This window comes from Suncus etruscus, chromosome 1 (assembly GCF_024139225.1).
Source record: "Suncus etruscus isolate mSunEtr1 chromosome 1, mSunEtr1.pri.cur, whole genome shotgun sequence".
NCBI classification, from domain to species: domain Eukaryota; kingdom Metazoa; phylum Chordata; class Mammalia; order Eulipotyphla; family Soricidae; genus Suncus; species Suncus etruscus.
This window is the reverse complement of record NC_064848.1, coordinates 3,564,869-3,583,134: the sequence shown is the minus strand read 5'-3', so window position 1 is coordinate 3,583,134 and position 18,266 is coordinate 3,564,869. Positions and strand designations below refer to the sequence as shown.

The 18,266-nt window shown below is 48.2% G+C and overlaps 1 protein-coding gene, 1 non-coding gene and 1 pseudogene across 2 annotated transcripts in view; 2 read left to right on the top strand and 1 right to left on the bottom strand.

The window, feature by feature from the left end:
• The window catches only part of ANP32A (acidic nuclear phosphoprotein 32 family member A), a 39,952-nt gene extending 37,821 nt beyond the window's left edge, over positions 1–2,131 (bottom strand). Inside the window, exon 1 of the mRNA XM_049778399.1 lies at positions 2,048–2,131. Within this exon, the coding sequence (XP_049634356.1) occupies positions 2,048–2,101 (54 nt within the window). The 5' untranslated portion in view covers positions 2,102–2,131. The remainder of the gene's footprint in view (positions 1–2,047) is intronic.
• Positions 2,132–17,484: 15,353 nt separating this feature from the next.
• On the top strand, positions 17,485–17,591 carry LOC125996436 (U6 spliceosomal RNA). The gene has a single exon (XR_007491268.1). It is a non-coding gene; the product is annotated as a U6 spliceosomal RNA (small nuclear RNA).
• A 579-nt stretch (positions 17,592–18,170) lies between these two features.
• Positions 18,171–18,266, top strand: LOC126029822 (uncharacterized; annotated as a pseudogene).

Here is an 18,266-nt window from a genome sequence, read left to right as displayed (position 1 = left end):
CCTTTCCCCGGCATACACTCGGGGAAGTTCCAGAGCCGGTTCGACCCGCTCCCGGCCCTGGCGGGGTGGAGAGGTGGAGGAGGGGGCTGGCCCGGCCCTTGCGCCTCCACGCCCGGGGGCAGCGGAAAGAAAGTGCGCGCGAAGATCCCGCTCAGCGCCCGCCCCTCCCTCCCCGTCGCCCCGGCCCCCCCAACCCCACTGAGGCCCCTCGGGACACCCTCCGAGGTGGAGGCGGCAAGGCAAAGCAGGGCCCGGGTTCGAAGAGGGAAGAGGCGGGCCGGCACCCCTTTCTCCCCCTATCCAACCCCACACCATCCCCCGCCCCCGCCTCGCCTTCGCCTCGCGCGCCATCAGGCCCTGCTCGTCCCCAGCCCAGCCCGCAGCTGCGAATGGGGGGCGTCGCGGAAAGGAAAGGGAAGATCTTGTTTGCAAAAGTCTCTCTCGCTCGCTCGGGTTCGGGGGAGGAACTAGGCGAGAGAATAGAGGAAGCGAGGCCCAGCCCGCCCGCCTGCCAGCCAGCCGGCCGGCCGGGGATTCGGGCTGGGAGTGGGCAGGGCAGGGCAGCGGGTCAGCGCTGCCCCAACTCCCCCAACTCCGCAGGCACCCCCACCCCGACCCGACCCGACGAGGGCGGAGCGGGGTCCGCCCCTCGCACCTTCCCCGCGGATCCCCACAATTGTGGGGGCCACGATGTGGACACGGCAGGACGGGGTGGGCCAGGGGCCAGGACGCACGCGGGGGGACCCGGGGTCCTCCTCCGCGGGGCCGCCAACTGCCATAAAAACACTGAGGGGAGGCGAGAGGGTGGGAACTCCGCCTCGGCCCCCCACTTACCCACACCACCCACCCCGTTTCCCAGCGCAGGGACAAGTTTCCCCACGCCGGACTCCATCCCGAGCGAGCCGAGCTGCGTGCGCCCCTCCTCCCCGCATCCCTGTCGGCGGCCCACCGGAGCCCGGACAAAGTTTTGCAAGCCCACCTAGGCGCCAGGCGCCGAATGGCCGCGGCCGGGCCGGGATTGCATGCTCGGGGAGCCTTGGGGCTTGCATTGGGTGTGTGCAGAGGGGCCGGGCTCTCCAAGGCCGGCATCCCCGGACGGAGGCCGCACCGGGACGCAGCCCTTGCAGAACTTGCTCTCCCGCGACGGCGGAGGCGAGGGGATGATCAAGGGGGGGGGCTGCCCGTTCCCAAAATCGCCCCCCCTTTTCCCGCACTCCTCCCGACGCAGGGGAAGAAAGGGAGAGGGGAGGAAGAGCCGCCAGCATCTGGCCTCGGCGAAGGTGGGCCGGCGAGAGAGGAGAGCGAGGGAGCGAGGGAGCGAGGGCGAGGGCGGCGAGGGAGGGAGGAGGGGAGAGAGAAAGGGCGGCGTTCACGAACAGTACAAAGTTGCAAATATGGCTCCCCCGTCTCTCGCCTCATCGCCGCAAGGAGACGAAGGCGCGCGGCAAACTCCGGGCGCCCCCCAACTCCGCCGCGGCCCCCTCGAAAGCCTCGGCCCGCATTGGGCAGAAACTAAAGCCGACTGGCCGAGGCCCCGAAACTTATTGTGTGCGTGTGCGTGTGTGTGAGTGGGAGACAGAGAGAGGGAGAGGGAGGGGAAGGCGTGCAGGGGGGGGGACCCATGCATAAGCCAGAAAAGCACCCCCGTTTTTTTTATTTATTTATTTATTTATCTTCTTGTTGTTTGTTGTGAAAGCCGGCGGCAGCCCCTTCTCCTCCCTCCCCAGGCCAGAGCGAGTCACGGCGTGTCTCCCTCTCTCTGTCTCCAAGCTCCTTCCTCCGACCCGACCCAAACGCGTGCGCCCGCTTGGCCCCCCGCGGGGCGCACACCCGCACGCCCTCTCCGCGCCCCGCGGGGCGCACACGCACAGGCAGGCAGGTAGGCAGGCAGGCAGGCAGTCACCCCAAGGGCAGCGGCAGAGGCGGCGACGACGCGGCCAGCCCCCACCCCGACGCCCCCCGCAGCCCCCCAACGCGCAGAGACACACACACAAAGTCGGGGGATGGAGCGGCTGGGCTTCTTGGGGGGGCCCCGAGGCGCACTCACATCCGAGGGCGTCCTGTTCCGCAGCTCCAAATGGATCCGCTTGTCCATCTCCATCGCTCGCCGTCCCTCGATCGCGCTCCTCGCTCGCTGTCCCCGCACAGGCTCCCGGACTGGCGCCGGCGCAACGCAAGCGACAAGCCCCGAACCCTCGGCCGCGCGGTGCCGGACTTTGAAGGCTCAACCAGCTGCGCTCGGTGGCTCGAGCCCCCAGCAGCCGCGCGGCGCACACGAACGTGATCGCCTCGGGGGCGGGACCGGCGGCCCCCCCGCGGGCGAGCGACGGCGGCGCGGGCCAATGGGCGGCGAGGGCCGCGGCGCGCCGGCCAATGGGGCGGCGGCGGGGTGGGCGGGGCCATCGGGCGGGCCCGCGCGCAGCCCGGCGCAGGGCGGCTCAGCCATTTGGTCGCGCTGCCGGGCACCGGCCTTGTAGGTTTCGGGACCGGCCTTGTAGATTGCGGGGCGTCGGCGGCGGCGGCGGCGGCTCGGCGGCGGGGCGCGCGGGTGGGCGGGATGGCGATCGCCTGCGTCCGGCCCGCCGCCGCCTCTGCCTCTGCCTCTCCTCCGGCCGGGGCGGGGCCGCAGGTGCGTTGCCGGGGGTCGGGGCAGCGCAGGGCAGGAAGGGGCCCTGGTCACCTTCGACGTCCGCCGGGCCCCAGGCCGCGCGCCCCTGCTCTCCTCTCCTCCCTTCCAACCACCGAACCTCGGGGCCCCTCCCGCTGCTGTCCCCGAAGGTCAGCTCGCTTGGACGGAAGGCCCCGCCACCCCCTGCCAGCCAGCCACGCGGGTCTGCAGGCGCGACCACCGTGGGGACGGCGTTGCCAAGGGCTGCCCCCCTCGCCGTGGGGGAGAGCCGGGGCCGAGGAGGGACCGAGGGAGGCATCGGGTCCGATTGGGGGCTTGCTTGGGACATGGACTTGGGGGTCACGTTCGCGGTGGGGACCTTCAAGCCGTAATGGCACCAAGTGGCCGGGCGCCGGACCTTGCCCGCTGCCACGGTGCGCACTCGCCTGCCGCCCAGGAAAGCACCGGACGCGTCCTCCTTAAGCCCCAGGAGTGGCATCTCTCTGTCTGTCTCTCTCTCTGTCTCTGTCTGTCTCTCTCTGTGTCTCTCTCTCTCCTTCTCTCTGTCTCTCTTTCTCTTTCCCTCTCTCTCTCCTCTCTATCTCTGTCTCTCCCTCTCTGTCTCTCTTCTTTCTCCCTCACCTCTCCCTCTACTCCCCTCTTTCCTCTCTCTCCCTCTCCTCTTTTCTCTCCCTCTCTTCTCCCTCCCCTCTCCTCTGTCTCCCCTCTCTTTCTCTCTCCCTCTTCTCTCTCCTTCTCCTCTCTGTCTCTCTTCTCTCTCTCTCTGTCTGTCTGCTCCTCTCTCCCTCTCCTCTCCTCACCTCCCCACCCACCCCCAGCTTTCCTTTTGGAATACTGGTGTGTTTCCTCTTTCAGGGACGGGGTGGTTCGAGGCAGAGAGAGAAGCCGAGGGCTGCACAAGTGAAGTTTTGAAACATCGTTACATAACATGGATGCATTTTTTTTTTCTCCCCCCACACCCCTGGAGCCTCGAGTTTAGGATGAAATACAAAGTGGCGAAACGTAAATAAACCCCTACTACGGTGACACTTGACGCTGGGAGACTACGAATTCGAATACTGTCCCCTGATTGCCAGCTCCCAGTCTCTACTACCTTACTAAGCAGTTGGACCCCGTAAGTGCTTTCTTTCAGAGAAGTGGAATTGGCCAGAGTGATGTTGGTTCTCTGAGCAGTAGGGACCTGCCGATTAAAAAAGTGAAAGACACGTTCGTTCATTTGCATATATTAGGATAATGTTTTGGCCTAATTTAGCTGAGGGGCTCCTCAGTTAGGTGGAATCAATTTGTGCAGCTGTAATTTTTTCTTTTTCTAAATTGTCCGGCTTCATTAGAAAACCGAGGGACCCACAATTTACCTCACTCAGCCGGGATAAATAAACCTCTGGATAGATTTTAAGGGTTGTTTCAAAACAGAACCATCACAAAAAAGCAGCAATGACGTTTTTCAATTTGATAGAACCAGAGTCCTGAATTTGTTTTGTTTTGTTTTTCATAGTAAGTTCATCTCTTCCGTTTCAATAATCAGCCTCAACACATTGCTAACAATGTGACCTGGAGCGGTGCATTTCCAGAAGGAATAAGCCCTTGAAAACCAGCCAATCAAAGGCAGAGATGTTCCCCCATCCTCCCGCGCTAAACAGAAGCAGAGTTGACTTACTCAGCACTGAAGAGAATGCAAAGTGTTTCTAGCCAATGGAATGCTTAGCATTTTCCCCAACATTTTCTGAAAGAAGAGATCACTCACTTTAACAAGCTAATCTCTCACTTTAGCAAAGTGTATTACTAAGAAAAACCTAACTTTTTTGTGTTTTTAATAAGAAAAAAGATTACTTAGGACCAGAGAAATAGTACAGTGGCAAGGGTACATGCCCTTGCATGCAGTGGTGCACAGAACTTGATCTACGGCACCGAGGCATCCCGTATCATTCCCCAGAGGACAGCCAAGGAATGATTCCAAAGTGCAGGTGTGAGCAGTAACCCCCTAAGTGTCACCTGGGTGTGGTCCAAAAACCGATAGCTAAATGGACTGAGCGGTGTGGCTTTACATGTGCAAGGCCCCAGATTCACCCCTTGACCCCCTGGGCGCCACAAGACCACTTAAAGGGCTAGTCCCTTAAGCACAGCTGGGTGTTCTTGCATCAAAAAAAGGTTAATAGCACATCTTAACTGAGCTATTTGCCCGATGCGGTACATTTTAAAAAATTAGTTATTTCGTATTTATGTTATTTATCAAATTACATGTCACTGTATGAAAAGTAGATGCACTAAATGGTTCTACATATCCGAGCAAATGATAAGAAAAGCACCCATGGGCCAGGTAGAGCATTTGCTTTACACGGTGGCCCCAACCTGGGTTCCATTCCCAGGCATCTCATATGGTCCCCAGAGCCTGCCAGGAGTGCTGCCTGAATGCAGAGCCTGGAGTCCACCCGCTGAGCACCACCGGGTGTGCCCCCCCCCAAAAAAAAAATAAAGGAAAAGAAGCCCCCATATCAAAGAGCCCTTGGTCAAAACAAATTTTGATAGCGATTAGACTAAAAAGAGCTCCTATTGACTAGTCATACAAAGAAGTTATGTAAATAGGTGTATATATATACCATACATACCCCTACCAATGTTTATATATGTGTAGGTTAAAAAGATGTAAACATCTAGGGAGAAAGATCTTCCTCCTTTCCAGAATATCCACCAAGAACCATTTCAAACTGAACTGCCTATGTCTCTAAAAAGGCAAGAGCATTAGGTTTCTTCAGCTTTTGGACATGATTCGGGAGAGTATTATTTTAGAAATCAGGCCACATTTGTGTGTCTGCTTCCATTTTAGTCCGTTGCCCTTTTTGGTCTCTAAAGCTGGAGACCCTCTCGTTTACCAATCATTTTTATGAGGGCAACTTAATGAATGCACAGTTCAATTTTTTTTTGTTCTCCAGCTTTGGAATACATATACTGGAATCTGGCCATAGTACTTTTTCACCTACATCAATGGCTCTGCTGCCTGGACACCAAAAGACAATCTTATGGAAATACTCCAGCTTAATTATATTCTCTTTTGTCTTCCTATATAAATAGCTTTTAGAAATGTAGATGATTCTTTGAAATCCATGGTAACAAATGTGAAGACAATGCATTTTGATTTGAATAGCAAGAGGGGAATATACTAAAAACCCAGGATCTAAAAAGTTAACTATTCTTGTCTTTTGCTCAATAAAGTACTGGATTTTAATATCTATAATATTGTAAGGCTCATAGATAGGACAGAGATTAAGGCTCTTGCCTTGCATGCAGCTCCCTTAGCACTACACATGATCCTCAGACACCACCAAGCATGTCCCCAACCACCCCTTCCAAAAAAAAAATCAAACACAAGTTAGAGAAAAAGCACTATTAGAAGAAAGTCGTTAATGGGGCCGGAGCGATAGCACAGCAGGTAGAGCATTCCCAACCACCCCATGTATATGATCCCCCGAACCCCCTGAGTGATTCCTGAGCATAAGCCAGGAGTAGTCCCTGAGCACCACCAAGTATGCCCACCCTTCCCCCCCCCCCCAAAAAAAATAGGTAGAAAATTTGTTCTGTTGCATTTTTTTTAAGGAAAATGTCTTTTAGAAGGAGTTACTGTATATGGGAGTGTGTCGGGTTTGGGGGGGAATAAGGTGCCCAGGGATTGGTTCTAGGTCCCTGTGCATGTAGGACCATTCCCAATCTACCATGATTTGTTTGGGGTCACACTGGCTCCAAGGGCTACCCACCCTTCTGCTATTCTTGGGTACAGTACCAAGGATCTAAGTCAGGAACCTCCCACATATGCACCATGTGCTCCAGCCCTTTGAATCATCTCTTCGACCCCAATAATGATTTATTTTGAAAAGAAAAAAGTGCCACTTCTACCCTTGTTTGCAAATTACTAGAAAGTCTATGAATTCATTTCTTACATAACATACTGGAGGCAAATTAAAGCTAACAAACAAAAAGTTTGCCCACTACTCACGACAGGAAGAATCCAAGTACTTTATTTTTAATTTAAGTTCTTATTTTTAATATCTAAAATGTGACAACTAAGAGAAATAGCTGTCTGGAAGCAAATAATGAACTGGGACTAAAGGTAATATAAGAAAGACAAAGTTCAATTAACTTAGAGTCAGTCAATTTATTTTAACCCATCTGAGGTTTCTCTATGAACAAAAGGGTAATTCAAACCTATTAAGATTTACTAATGGTAAAGAATAGACCAAAATTTTTCATATATTTACCCCTTTGCAAATTAGTATTGATAATTTTAAGTATGCATTAGTAAAAATTATCCTCCCAGATTATATAATTTGTAATGCAGGTCTTAGCATATGCTATAACTTTAAAATAGGTTACCAACTTAAAGGAATTCTGGGAAAATTCGTTGTTTTAGTGAAGTAGGTTTAATTAGAAAAATAGAGAGGGAAGCCAAAAGGGGAAAAGGAGAGAGAGATCCTTTGGTAGATTATACAACCTTCACCTATTTTGCTGACATTTTATCTCACACTTTCAGAATCCAGGACTAAGAGGAATACATGGTATATTTTTGTATAACCTCCCAGCAATATGAGTGAAATAAGGGAGGGGAGAGAGAGAGAGAGAGAGGAAGGAGAGAGAGAGAGAGAGAGAGAGAGAGAGAGATATGCAGAATAGTCTCACTCATCTATGGGTTTTAAGAAAAAATAAATAAAAGACATTTTTTGGGGGCCAGAGAGATAGCTCAGCAGTGTTTGCCTCGCAAACAGCCAATCCAGGACCTAAGGTGGTTGTTTTGAATCCGGCGTCCCATATCGTCCCCCGTGCCTGCAAGAGCTACCCCTGAGCAACCGCCGGTATGTGGCCCAAAAACAAACAAAAAAATTTTTTGCAATAATTCTCAGAGACCAAAGAGGAGGGCAGGAAGGTCCAGACTCATGACATGAAGCTCACCACAAGAGTGATGAGTGCAGTTAGAGAAATAACTACATTGAGAACTATCATAAAGTGAAATGAATGAGGGAAGTAGGAAAACCCTGTCCTCAAGTACAGGGTGGAGGGTCTGGTGGTGGGAGAGGGAGATTCAGGACAATGGTGATGAGGAAGGTTTGTGCTGGGAAGCGGGGGTGTTCTTTACATGACTGAAGCCCCAACTACAATTACGTTTGTAATCAAGGTGTTTTAAATAAAGATATTAAAAAAAAAAACCTCCTGGCAATAAGTGAAATTGGGACTGAAGTGATTGTACAGTGATTAGGAGCATTTGCTTTTGCAAGTAGTCCTCCTAGATTCAATCACAGCACACCACATGGTTCCTCAGACCCTTCCCAGGAGTGGTTCCTGAGCTCAGAGCCAAAGAGTGAACCCTGATGAACATGAAAACTAGAACACAGAATGTCATCTTTACTCCTTTATTTATTGCAGTGTGATTTACATTTACTGAAATATTAGACACAATTAAGGTTTCCATTGGAAGATGATGGAATTAAGAAGATATGGACTAGATAGATATGGAGAGGGGTAGTATTATACTGAGTTAAATGAGTCAGAGGAGGGGCTGGAGAGATAGCAGACAGCTGTAGGGCATTTGCCTTGCATGCACCCAATTCAGGAATGATGGTGGTTTCAGATCCCAGCATCCCACATGGTCCCTCCGTGCTCCACCTGCCAGGAGCGATTTCTGAGCACAGAGCCAGGAGTAACCCCTGAGCATCGCCGAATGAGACGCCCCCGCCCAAAATGAGGTCAGAGGGAGAGGATAGAATGATCATTTTATTTGTGGAATAAGTATATATATATATATAATATATATATATATATATATACAGAGAGAGAGAGAGAGAAGAATGGTAATATCCCAAAAACAATATAGCCAACTACCAGGGGGACTAGTCCCATAGAAGGAAGCATGCCACAAAGGCAAGGTGAATTACAGTTAGGGCAGAGAAGGGGCCACTATGACACTGATAACTGGAAATGATCACTCTGGGCATTGAACTGGGTGCTGAAAGGAGATGAAATGGCTATAGGTGATTCCCCTTCGATAACAATATTGCAACCACACAATGCGTAAAAGGAAAAAAGAATGAATGAAGCCACAGAGGGCAGGCGGGTGGGTAGGAGTGAGTGAGCCCTAGAGGGAAATGGGACAATGGTGGTAGAAAATGACTGAAACTCAATCATGAACAACACTTGTTTTTTTTATTTGGTTTAGGTTTTGCTTTTTTGTTTTTGTCCTTTTGGGGCCACATCCAATGACATTTGGGTTACTCCAGGCTCTGCACTCAGAATAATGCTCTTGGAAGACCCAGAGGACTGTATGGTGATGCCAGGGATCGAACCGGGTCAACCGCCATGCAAGGCACACCACAGCTTTAGCCACTGTGCTATCGCTCCAGCCCCCATCAATCATGAACAAGCTTTGTAACTATCACACAAAATTCTATTTTTAAAATCATTATTTTGGGGGTTGGCGTGGTGGCGCGTAGAAGGTAAGGTGCCTTTGTGCCTTGCCAGCACTAGCATAGGACACAAACTGCGGTTCCGATCCCCAGCGTCCCATATGGTCCCCAAGCCAGGAGCGACTTATGAGCGCAGAGCCAGGAGTAACCCCTGAGTGTCCATGGGTATGGCCCAAATAACCAAAAAAAAAAAAATCATTAATTTTTAAAAGATGAGAGGAAAAAAAAAAAAAAGACTGAGGCTATTGGAATACTACTCAAGTCATAAAATGTTGAATTTTTGCCATTCACGATAAAATGGAAAGCTAGGCAAAATGAAATAAGTAGGAAGGAAAAAGACTAGTAGTGGGTATTTCCACCTAAAAAGTAGAATTTAAAAATTGATGACCAGGGCAAGTGAGAAAGATTCGATGATAAAGGGGCAAAAGCAATAGCACAGCAGTAGGGTGTTTGCCTTGCACACAGCAGATCCAGAAGGAACCCGGATTCTATTCCCCAGAATCCATATGGGTCCCCCTGAGCCTGTCAGGAGCAATTTCAGATCTCAGAGCCAGTAGTAAAACCTGGGTGCCACTGGTGTGACCCAAAAACAAGAAAAAAGAAGAAACTAACAGGAACAACATTATTAAATAGGCAAATCAGTGGAGATTGATAGAACTGAATTATTGAGAATAAGGTTAAAAAGAAAGAAAGGAAAGAAAGAAAGAAAGTAAGAAAGAAAGAAAGGAAAGAAAAGAAAGAAGAAAGAAAGAAAGAAAGAAAGGAAAGAAAGAAAGAAAGAAAGAAAGAAAGAAGGGGAGGGAGGGAGGGAGGGAGGGAGGGAGGGAGGGAGGGAGGGAGGGAGGGAGGGAGGAGAGAGAAGAGAGAGAGAGAGAGAGGAGAAGAAGGAAAGAAAGAAAGAAAGAAAGAAAGAAAGAAAGAAAGAAAGAAAGAAAGAAAGAAAGGAAAAGAAAGAAAGAAAGAAAGAAAGAAAGGATAGGAAAGGAAAGAAAGAAAGAAAGAAAGAAAGAAAGAAAGAAAGAAAGAAAGAACGGAAAGAAAAGAAAGAAAGAAAGAAAGAAAGAAAGAAAGAAAGAGAAGGGAAATAAAGAAAGAAGAGGAACGTCAGGGTATACAAAAAGATGCTTTTAGGAAACCCAAGCATTACACAATAGGTAAGGTTTCTTGCCTTGCATGTGAAGTACCTGGGGTTTTATTCCACAACACCGTCTATGTTCCTCCAATCCCTACCAGGGAGTGATCTCTAAGAGTGAGAAGTAACCCTGGTTTACTTTATTACTACTACTAACTACTACTACTACTTACTACTACTACTACAACTACTACTACTACCACCACCCACCACCACCCACCACTGGGTGTGGACCCAAAAACAAAATAAATAAAATAATTGCATTAAAATACTTAAATATACATGGGGTATGTATGGAAAAACACCCAACCTGGGGCCGAGTGATAGGCACACGCTGGGCATTTGCCAGGACCTCGGTTTGATCCCAGCATCCCATATTTCCCCCAAAACCAGGAGTGATTTCTGAGTGCAGAGCCAGGAGTATAATCCCTGAGCATCACCAGGTGTGGTCCAAAAACAAACAAAAAAAAAAAAACAAAACAGAAAAAGAAGCAGAGTCGAAGGAGGAAAGGAAGGAAGGAAGGAAGGAAGTAAGGAAGGAGAAGGAAGAAGGAAGGAAGGGAAGGAAGGAAGGGGGAAGAAGGAGAGGAAGGAGAGGAGGGAGGGAGGGGGGAGGGAGAGAGGAAGAAAAGAAGAGAGGGAGGGGAGGGGAAGGAAGGAAGGAAGGAAGGAAGGAGGGAAGAAAGGAAAAGAAAAGAAAAGAAAAGAAAAGAAAAGAAAAGAAAAGAAAAGGAAAAGAAAAGAAAAGAAAAGAAAAGAAAAGAAGGAAGAAAAGAAAGAAAAGAATAAAGGGGCGGGGAAGGTGGCGCCTCAGAGATAAGGTTTTTTTGCCTTGCAAGTGCTAGTGAAGGCCTGACCGCAGTTCGATCCCCTGGCATCCTCATATGGTCCCCCCAAGCCAGGAGCAATTTCTGAGCGCATATCCAGGGGAGTAACCCCTGAGCATCAAACGAGTGTGACCCAAAAGAAGGAGCCGGACAGATAGCATGGAGGTAAGGCAGAAGGACAGTGGTTCGAATCCCAACATCACATATGGTCGCCCAGTGCCTGCCAGGGGCCGATTTCTGGGCAAAGAGCCAAGAGTAAACCCATGACCACTGCCGGGTGTGACCCCCCCCCCCAAAAAAAAAAGGAAGAAAGAAAAGAATGTCAAAATTGGGGACCCAAGAGCCATAGTGCAGCAGTAGGTACATCTACCTTGCATGTGCCTGACCCCATGATGGACCTGGGATGGACCTGGGTTTGATCCCTGGCATCCCCATATGGTCTCCCAATCTGCCAGGAGCGATTTCTGGGCAAAGAGCCAGGAAAAGCCTGAGTGCCCCCTGGGTGTGCCCCCAAAACAAACAAACAAAAGAAAGAATGGGCAGAACAGAAGCTCAAAGGGCTTTGATCTTGGCACCAAATGTGTCCCCTAGCCATTTGCTGGGAGTAGCTCCTAAAAGCTACCTGGTGGGATCCAGTCCTCTCACACCCATATTCCAAATACAAACTTCCGTTTGTTGGGGGGCAAACATGGCAGCGCTCAGGGGTTACTCCTGGCTCTGTGTTAAAAAAATTGCTCCCGACAAGCTCGGGGGACCAATATGGGATGACTGAGATCAAACCGAAGGCTGTCCTGGTTTGGTCACATGCCAGGCAAATGCCTCACCATTGTGTTATCACTAATCCAGCCCCCCCAAATACAAACTTTCAACTCTAAGTTAGCAGATATAATGAGCAACAGTGACTAGATGTTAAAATGTTGTATTTGGGGGCCAGGGAGGTGGCGCTAGAGGTAAGGTGTCTGCCCTTGCAAGCACTAGCGTAGGACAGGACAGCGGTTCGATCGCCCCAGGCTTCCCATATGGTTCCCCCAAGCCAGGGCGATTTCTGAGCTCATAGCCAGGAGTAACCCCTGAGCGGTCAAACAGGTGTGGCCCAAAAACTAAACTAAAATAGAAATAATATAAAATGTTTGTATTTGGAAGAACTAAGAGGATAACTTTTTTTTTAAGAGAATAAGTGTTTGGTATGTTTGTTTGTATTGCTTGCTTGCTTGCTTTTGGGGTTCACACCCAGCAGCACCCAGGGGTTACTCCTGGCTCAGTGTGCTCTGAAATCGATTACCTGCAGGCAGGCACGGGGAGCCATATAGGATGCCGGTATTCGAACCACCTTCTGTTCGGTCAAGTGCAAGGCAAACTCCCCTACTGCTGTGCTCGCTCTTTCTCTCTCTTCATTCGTCTCTCTCGCATCTCTCACTCTCTCTCTCTCTCTCACTCTCATCTCTCTCTCTCTTTATATCTCTCTCTCCCTCCCCCCACAAGAGAATGACTCTTGTTTTTTGTTTTTTTGTTTGTTTGGGGGCGGCCACACCCAGTGACGCTCAGCGAGTTACTCCTAGGCTATGCACTCAGAAATCGCTCCTGGCTTGTGGGGACACTGGGAATCGAACCCGGGCCCGTCCTGGATCAGCCACGTGCAAGGCAAATGCCCTACTGCTGTGACTGTCACCTTCGGGGGTCCCAAGAGAATAACTCTTTTTTTTTTTTTTTCGTTTTTTGGGCCACACCCCAGCGGTGCTCCGCGGGTATTACTCCTGGCTGTCTACTCAGAAATAGCTCCTGGCAGGCACGGGGTACCATATGGGACACCGGGATTCGAACCAACCACCTTAGGTCCTGGATCGGACTGCTTGCAGGCAAACACCGCTGTGCTATCTCTCCGGGGCCCGAGAACAACGCTTTTTTTAATAATTATCTTTATTTAAACACCATAATTACAAATAGATAATTATAGTTGTAAAGAACACCCCCCTTCACCAGTGCAGGATTGCCCACCACCCAATTTCCCAGATCTTTCTACTCCCCACCCCACCCACACCTGTACTTGAGACAGGCTTTCTTTTTCCCTCATTCATTCACATTGTTGTGATTCGTTTTCAGTGTAGTTATTTCTCTAACTGACAGACTTATCACTCTATGTGGTGAGCTTCATGTCATGAGCTGCACCTACATGGGAAGATGGGGGGAAATAAGGGTTTGGGACTGAGGGCAGTAAAATATTAGAAATGAGATTTAGTAGGGCGGTATCAAGGGTCACAATACAAGATGGAATGTTATGTATATATATAAAATATATGCATACAATTAGCTATCAATAGAAAAAACAAGGAGAAAAAAAATTTCAGTGACTGTCCCAACATAAACCAGTACTAAAACGGCCCCTGCCTCCCTCCCAAAGCGCATTTCCATTAGTGTAGGGAGAGGTAGGGGGGAAGCCTGAGGACCACTAAGAGTCCACCTGAACCCACCTTCTGGCCATCTGAGCTGACACCCAGGGAAGGCTGGAGTCAGGGGAAAAAAGAAAAGGATGGCTGGGGGCCTGCCAAGCCTCCCAGCACTCCCCAGGCCAGGGAGGAAGGGCTCCGGTATGGGGCCTCCCCAAAACCCTATACCTGGCAAAGAGCTGGCTCCAGAATCAAAGAGGAAACCGGAGGCCAGAATGTCTGCCCTCCCTCCTCCCATGCATACCTTCCCCCTGGAGTACGGAGGGGGAGAGGAGAGGGGGGAAGCCTGAGGACCACTAAGAGTCCACCTGAACCCACTTCTATGCCATCTGATCCGGCACCCAGGGAAGACCTGGAGTCAGGGGGAAAAGACAAGGATAGCTAGGGCACCTGCCAAGCCCTTCCCAGCACTCCCTCCACCCCAGGCCAGGGAGAAGGGCTCCGGTAATGGGGGCCTCCCCAAACCCTATACCTGGCAAGAGCTGGTCTCCAGAATCAAAGAGGGAACCGGAGGCCAGATGTCTGCCCCGCCTTTCCTCCCCATGCACCTCCTCTTAAAAGTACTCTTCACAAAGAAGTAAATCATAGGGGCCGGAGAGATAGCAAAGGAGTTAAGGTGCTTGCCTTGCATGCAATGGGACCCCTGTTCGATCCCTATCGCCAGCTTATGGTCATTGCCAGAAGTGATCCTTCAGCACAGAGCCATAGTAAGCCCTGAGAAGAGCAGGTTGTGTCACCCACACCCCAAAATTGAAAAAAAGTTGTAGTCATTGCACCCAATGATATATATATATTTTGGTTTTTGGGTCACACCCCGGCAGCGCTCAGGGGTTTACGCTCTGGACTATCGTGTGCTCAGATATCGCTCCTGGCAGGTGCAAAGGGACCATAATGAAGTGCCGGGGAATTCGAACCACACCTTCCTTCTTTGTCTAAGCCTTTACCGCTGTGCTATCTCTCCAGCCCCGGGTGATCAATATTAACAACACTTATTGAAGTAACCATTTCACTTTATCCACCTACTTCTATAACTGTATATCAGAACATCATGTTGTATAACCAAAAATTTACTGTTTAAATAAATCTTAAAACTGAAAATGTTTTAATAAAGATGAATGCCGTAATGACAAAGTTACTGATTTCATTCTCATTATAGGAAGTCTGAGAATTTGTTAGGTGTTTTGACCTGAGATTTTTTACATTTTTGGTAATGATCTCTCAAATCAATAATCTATAAAGTCAAGAAGTAAATGTTTTCAGTTTTACTCTAATTATATGAATATTAATTTATTCAAAGATTAGGATGAATGTTTTATTAAGCCATTAACTTTAATGGGACAAGCTGGAAATAAAAAAATACTATAGAGCTGGAGAGGTAGCATGAAGGTAGGGAGTTTGCCTTGCATGCAGAAGGACGGTGTTTCAAATCCCAGCATCCCATATGGTCCCCCGAGCCTTGCCAGAAGCAAATTTCTGAGCGTAGAGCCAGGAGTAACCCCTGAGCGCTGTCAGGTGTGACCCCAAAACAAAAACAAAAACAAAAAAATGAGATACTACAGAGAACTTTCACTTTGGAACTTATAATTGAATAGCAGCATATGGTAGAGGCTCTTTACATTAAGCCTTGCACTATGGCTCGTAATGACAAAAAAATATACTTCCTTAAAATCATTCCTTTAAAAAAAAGTCACTTGACTCCCAGCTCTAGTTATAATTGGGTACTTGACATTGTACTAACCTCATTGCTGTAATCAACAATAAAAGCAAGACAAGTTGTTTGAGAAACAATAATTACAGGCACTGGGACAGCAACCAAGGCGAGATTATTATCTTCAGAAAAGGAGGCACATGAGATCAGCCTCACATTCACCCCAGCACAGGGACATAAAGCCCAAGCTGACTGGAAGTGTTTCTGGGTAGACAAAACAGTGAGCAGAGTTCATCTAGGTTAACAGCTGAGTTTGGGAAAGAAATGAAGGCCCTTGAGTGGAAGACCTGAAGAGAAGGAATCTTCCAAGACTTCATTAAAAATCTCCCTCACATGATCAGATCAGAGATCAGAGCAGGAAAAGTGTTTACCTTACAGTTGGCTGGTCAAGTTTTATCCCTGGCACCACATATGGTCCTCGAGCATTGACAGGAGTGATCCCTGAGAGCAGAGCCAAGAGTCAGCCTTAAACACCATCAAGTGGAGACCCAAAATACCAAAACAAAGGAAAAATCTCTCGAGATACATGATTCACTAGTAACCGTAAAAATTGAGTGGGGGACATGGCAGAGACTTCAGGGGTTGTACAATAATGGGTGAGACTCATTAGGTTAAGCCCAACCTAATGAAGACTGCATAGACCTCTGTAAATATCTAGGCTTTAATGGGGAACCCCAGAAGGGTTACATTCCTCTATAAGAGTCATAAACTAGTAGTTTTACCAATAGGTATAAGGACTAAGTTTATTTTTATGTATATTTTTTGATTTGGAGGCACGCTCATAAATGCTCAGGACTACTGGCTTTGCTCTCAAGGACTTTTTTTTTGTTTTCCTTAGTCACACCCAGCAAGCACTCGGGTTACTCCTGGCTCTTCGTTTCAGAAATCACTCCCGGGTAGAGGATCATATGGGAATGCTGGGGATTGAACCGGTTGGCGTGTGGCAAGGCAAATGTTTGTACCTACTGTGTTATCACTCTGGCCTCCAGGGCTCACTCCTTGATGGGCTTGAAGTACTATATAGGATGCCAGGGATCAAACCCAGATCGGCTGCATACAGAAAAACAGCCTACGTGCTCTGGCCCTAATAAGGACTGAATTTTAAATAGATATTGCCAGAAAAGAGGAAGGCAATATAACCAATTGTATCTGTCTGATACAATATAACTTCTAATCTTATAGTCTGGTATCTATTATAATTCAATGAATAGCTTCTGCACTGCATTGAATTAACTAACCATAAATTGAACTAACGAAGAAAAGTAAAAAATACCCATTGGCCATACAAAGGGAAAAAAGAGGCTAAAGTCACCATGAATAAAACAGTAAAAGAAGCAGACACAGAAATGATTTTGATACTAGAGTCATTTCATTACCAGCCCAGAGTTATAAACAAATAAGCCAAGAGTTGAGTTAGGAAATCAAAATGTCTATTGTTGGTATGACTATAACTATAGTTATGAAAATAACTATATTTGGTATGTTAAATTTTAGGGAAGAGTGAATGTTAAAATGGATGAAAAATATAATAATTTAAAATGCTAAAATGAATTAAAAAAGATAGAATAATTTAGTAAAGAATTTGAATCTATGAATAGAAATTAACTGAATAGTTTAAAAAAATAAGTTTAATATCATAAATTAAGAATTATTAGGGGGGCCGGGCGGTGGCGCTGGAGCTAAGGTGCCTGCCTTGCCTGCGCACGGACCGCGGTTCGATCCCCCGGCGTCCCATATGGTCCCCCAAGAAGCCAGGAGCAACTTCTGAGCGCATAGCCAGGAGTAACCCCTGAGCGTCACAGGGTGTGACCCAAAAACCAAAAAAAAAAAAAAAAAAAAAAAAAAAAAAGAATTATTAGGGCCGGAGCGATAGCACAGCGGCAGGGCATTTGCCTTGCATGTGGTCAACCTGAGACAAATCTGGGTTCAATCCGGGCATCCCAAATGGTCTCCCAAGCCTGTCAGGAGCAAGTGTGTGTGTGTGTGTGTGTATGTGTGTGTAGTGTAGTGTAGTGTATCGTTAATTATTTGATACTACATGTGTGTGTTTTGTTGTTGTTGTTGTTGTTTGTTTTGGGGCCACACTCCGTGAGTGTCAGGGGTTACTCCTGGATGCTCAGAAATCATGCCCTGGTTTAGAGGATCGGGGGGATCGAACCACAGTCCATCCTAGGTTAGTGTATGCAAGGCAGACGCCCTACCACTTACGCCACTGCCCCAGCCTCCAGGAGCAATTTCTGAGTGAAGAGTCAGGAGTAATTCCTGAGTGTGGCCCGGTGTGGCTCAAAAACAAAAACAGTGCTCGCTTCGGCAGCACATCTACTAAAATTGGAACGATACAGAGAAGATTAGCATGGCCCCTGCGCAAGGATGACACGCAAATTCGTGAAGCGTTCCATATTTAAAAAAAAAAATAATAATAATAATAATTTGAGTTCAGCCTTTTCATTCAATGGTGTTAGGACAATTGAATAACATGTGTAAGAAATTAAAGTGGATCCATATCTCACACCTTAAACCAAAGTCAATTCAAAAGGAATCAAAAACCTTGAGATCAGACTTGAACCTATCAAGAACACTGAGGAAAACATAGTCAGAGATGCTCCAAGAACTAGACCTTTAAGGAATGTTTAACAATGTGATGCCAATGGCAAAGGCTACAGAATCAAAACTAAAGAAATGTAACTAAATCAAATTAAAAAGTTTCTCTAGGGGGAAGGGGGAAGAAAAAAAAAGTTTCTCTAGGGGTCAGAGTAATAACACAGCAGTAGGGCATTTGCCTTGCACGTGACCAACCCCGGATGGACTCCTGTTCGATTTCCAGCATCCCATATGGTCCCCTGAGCCTGCCAGGAGCAACTTCTAGCACAGGGCCAGGAGTAACCCCTGAGCACTGCTGGGTGTGGCCCCAAAACAAAACAAAACAAAACAAAACTAATTTTTCTCTATGGCAAAAGAAACACGTGCTCGCTTCAGCACTAAAATTGTACTCAATTGTACTAAAATTGGAACAAAACAGAGAAGATTAGCATGGCTCCTGCACAAAAGAAACATGAACTAAAACTAAAAGACAGTTAACT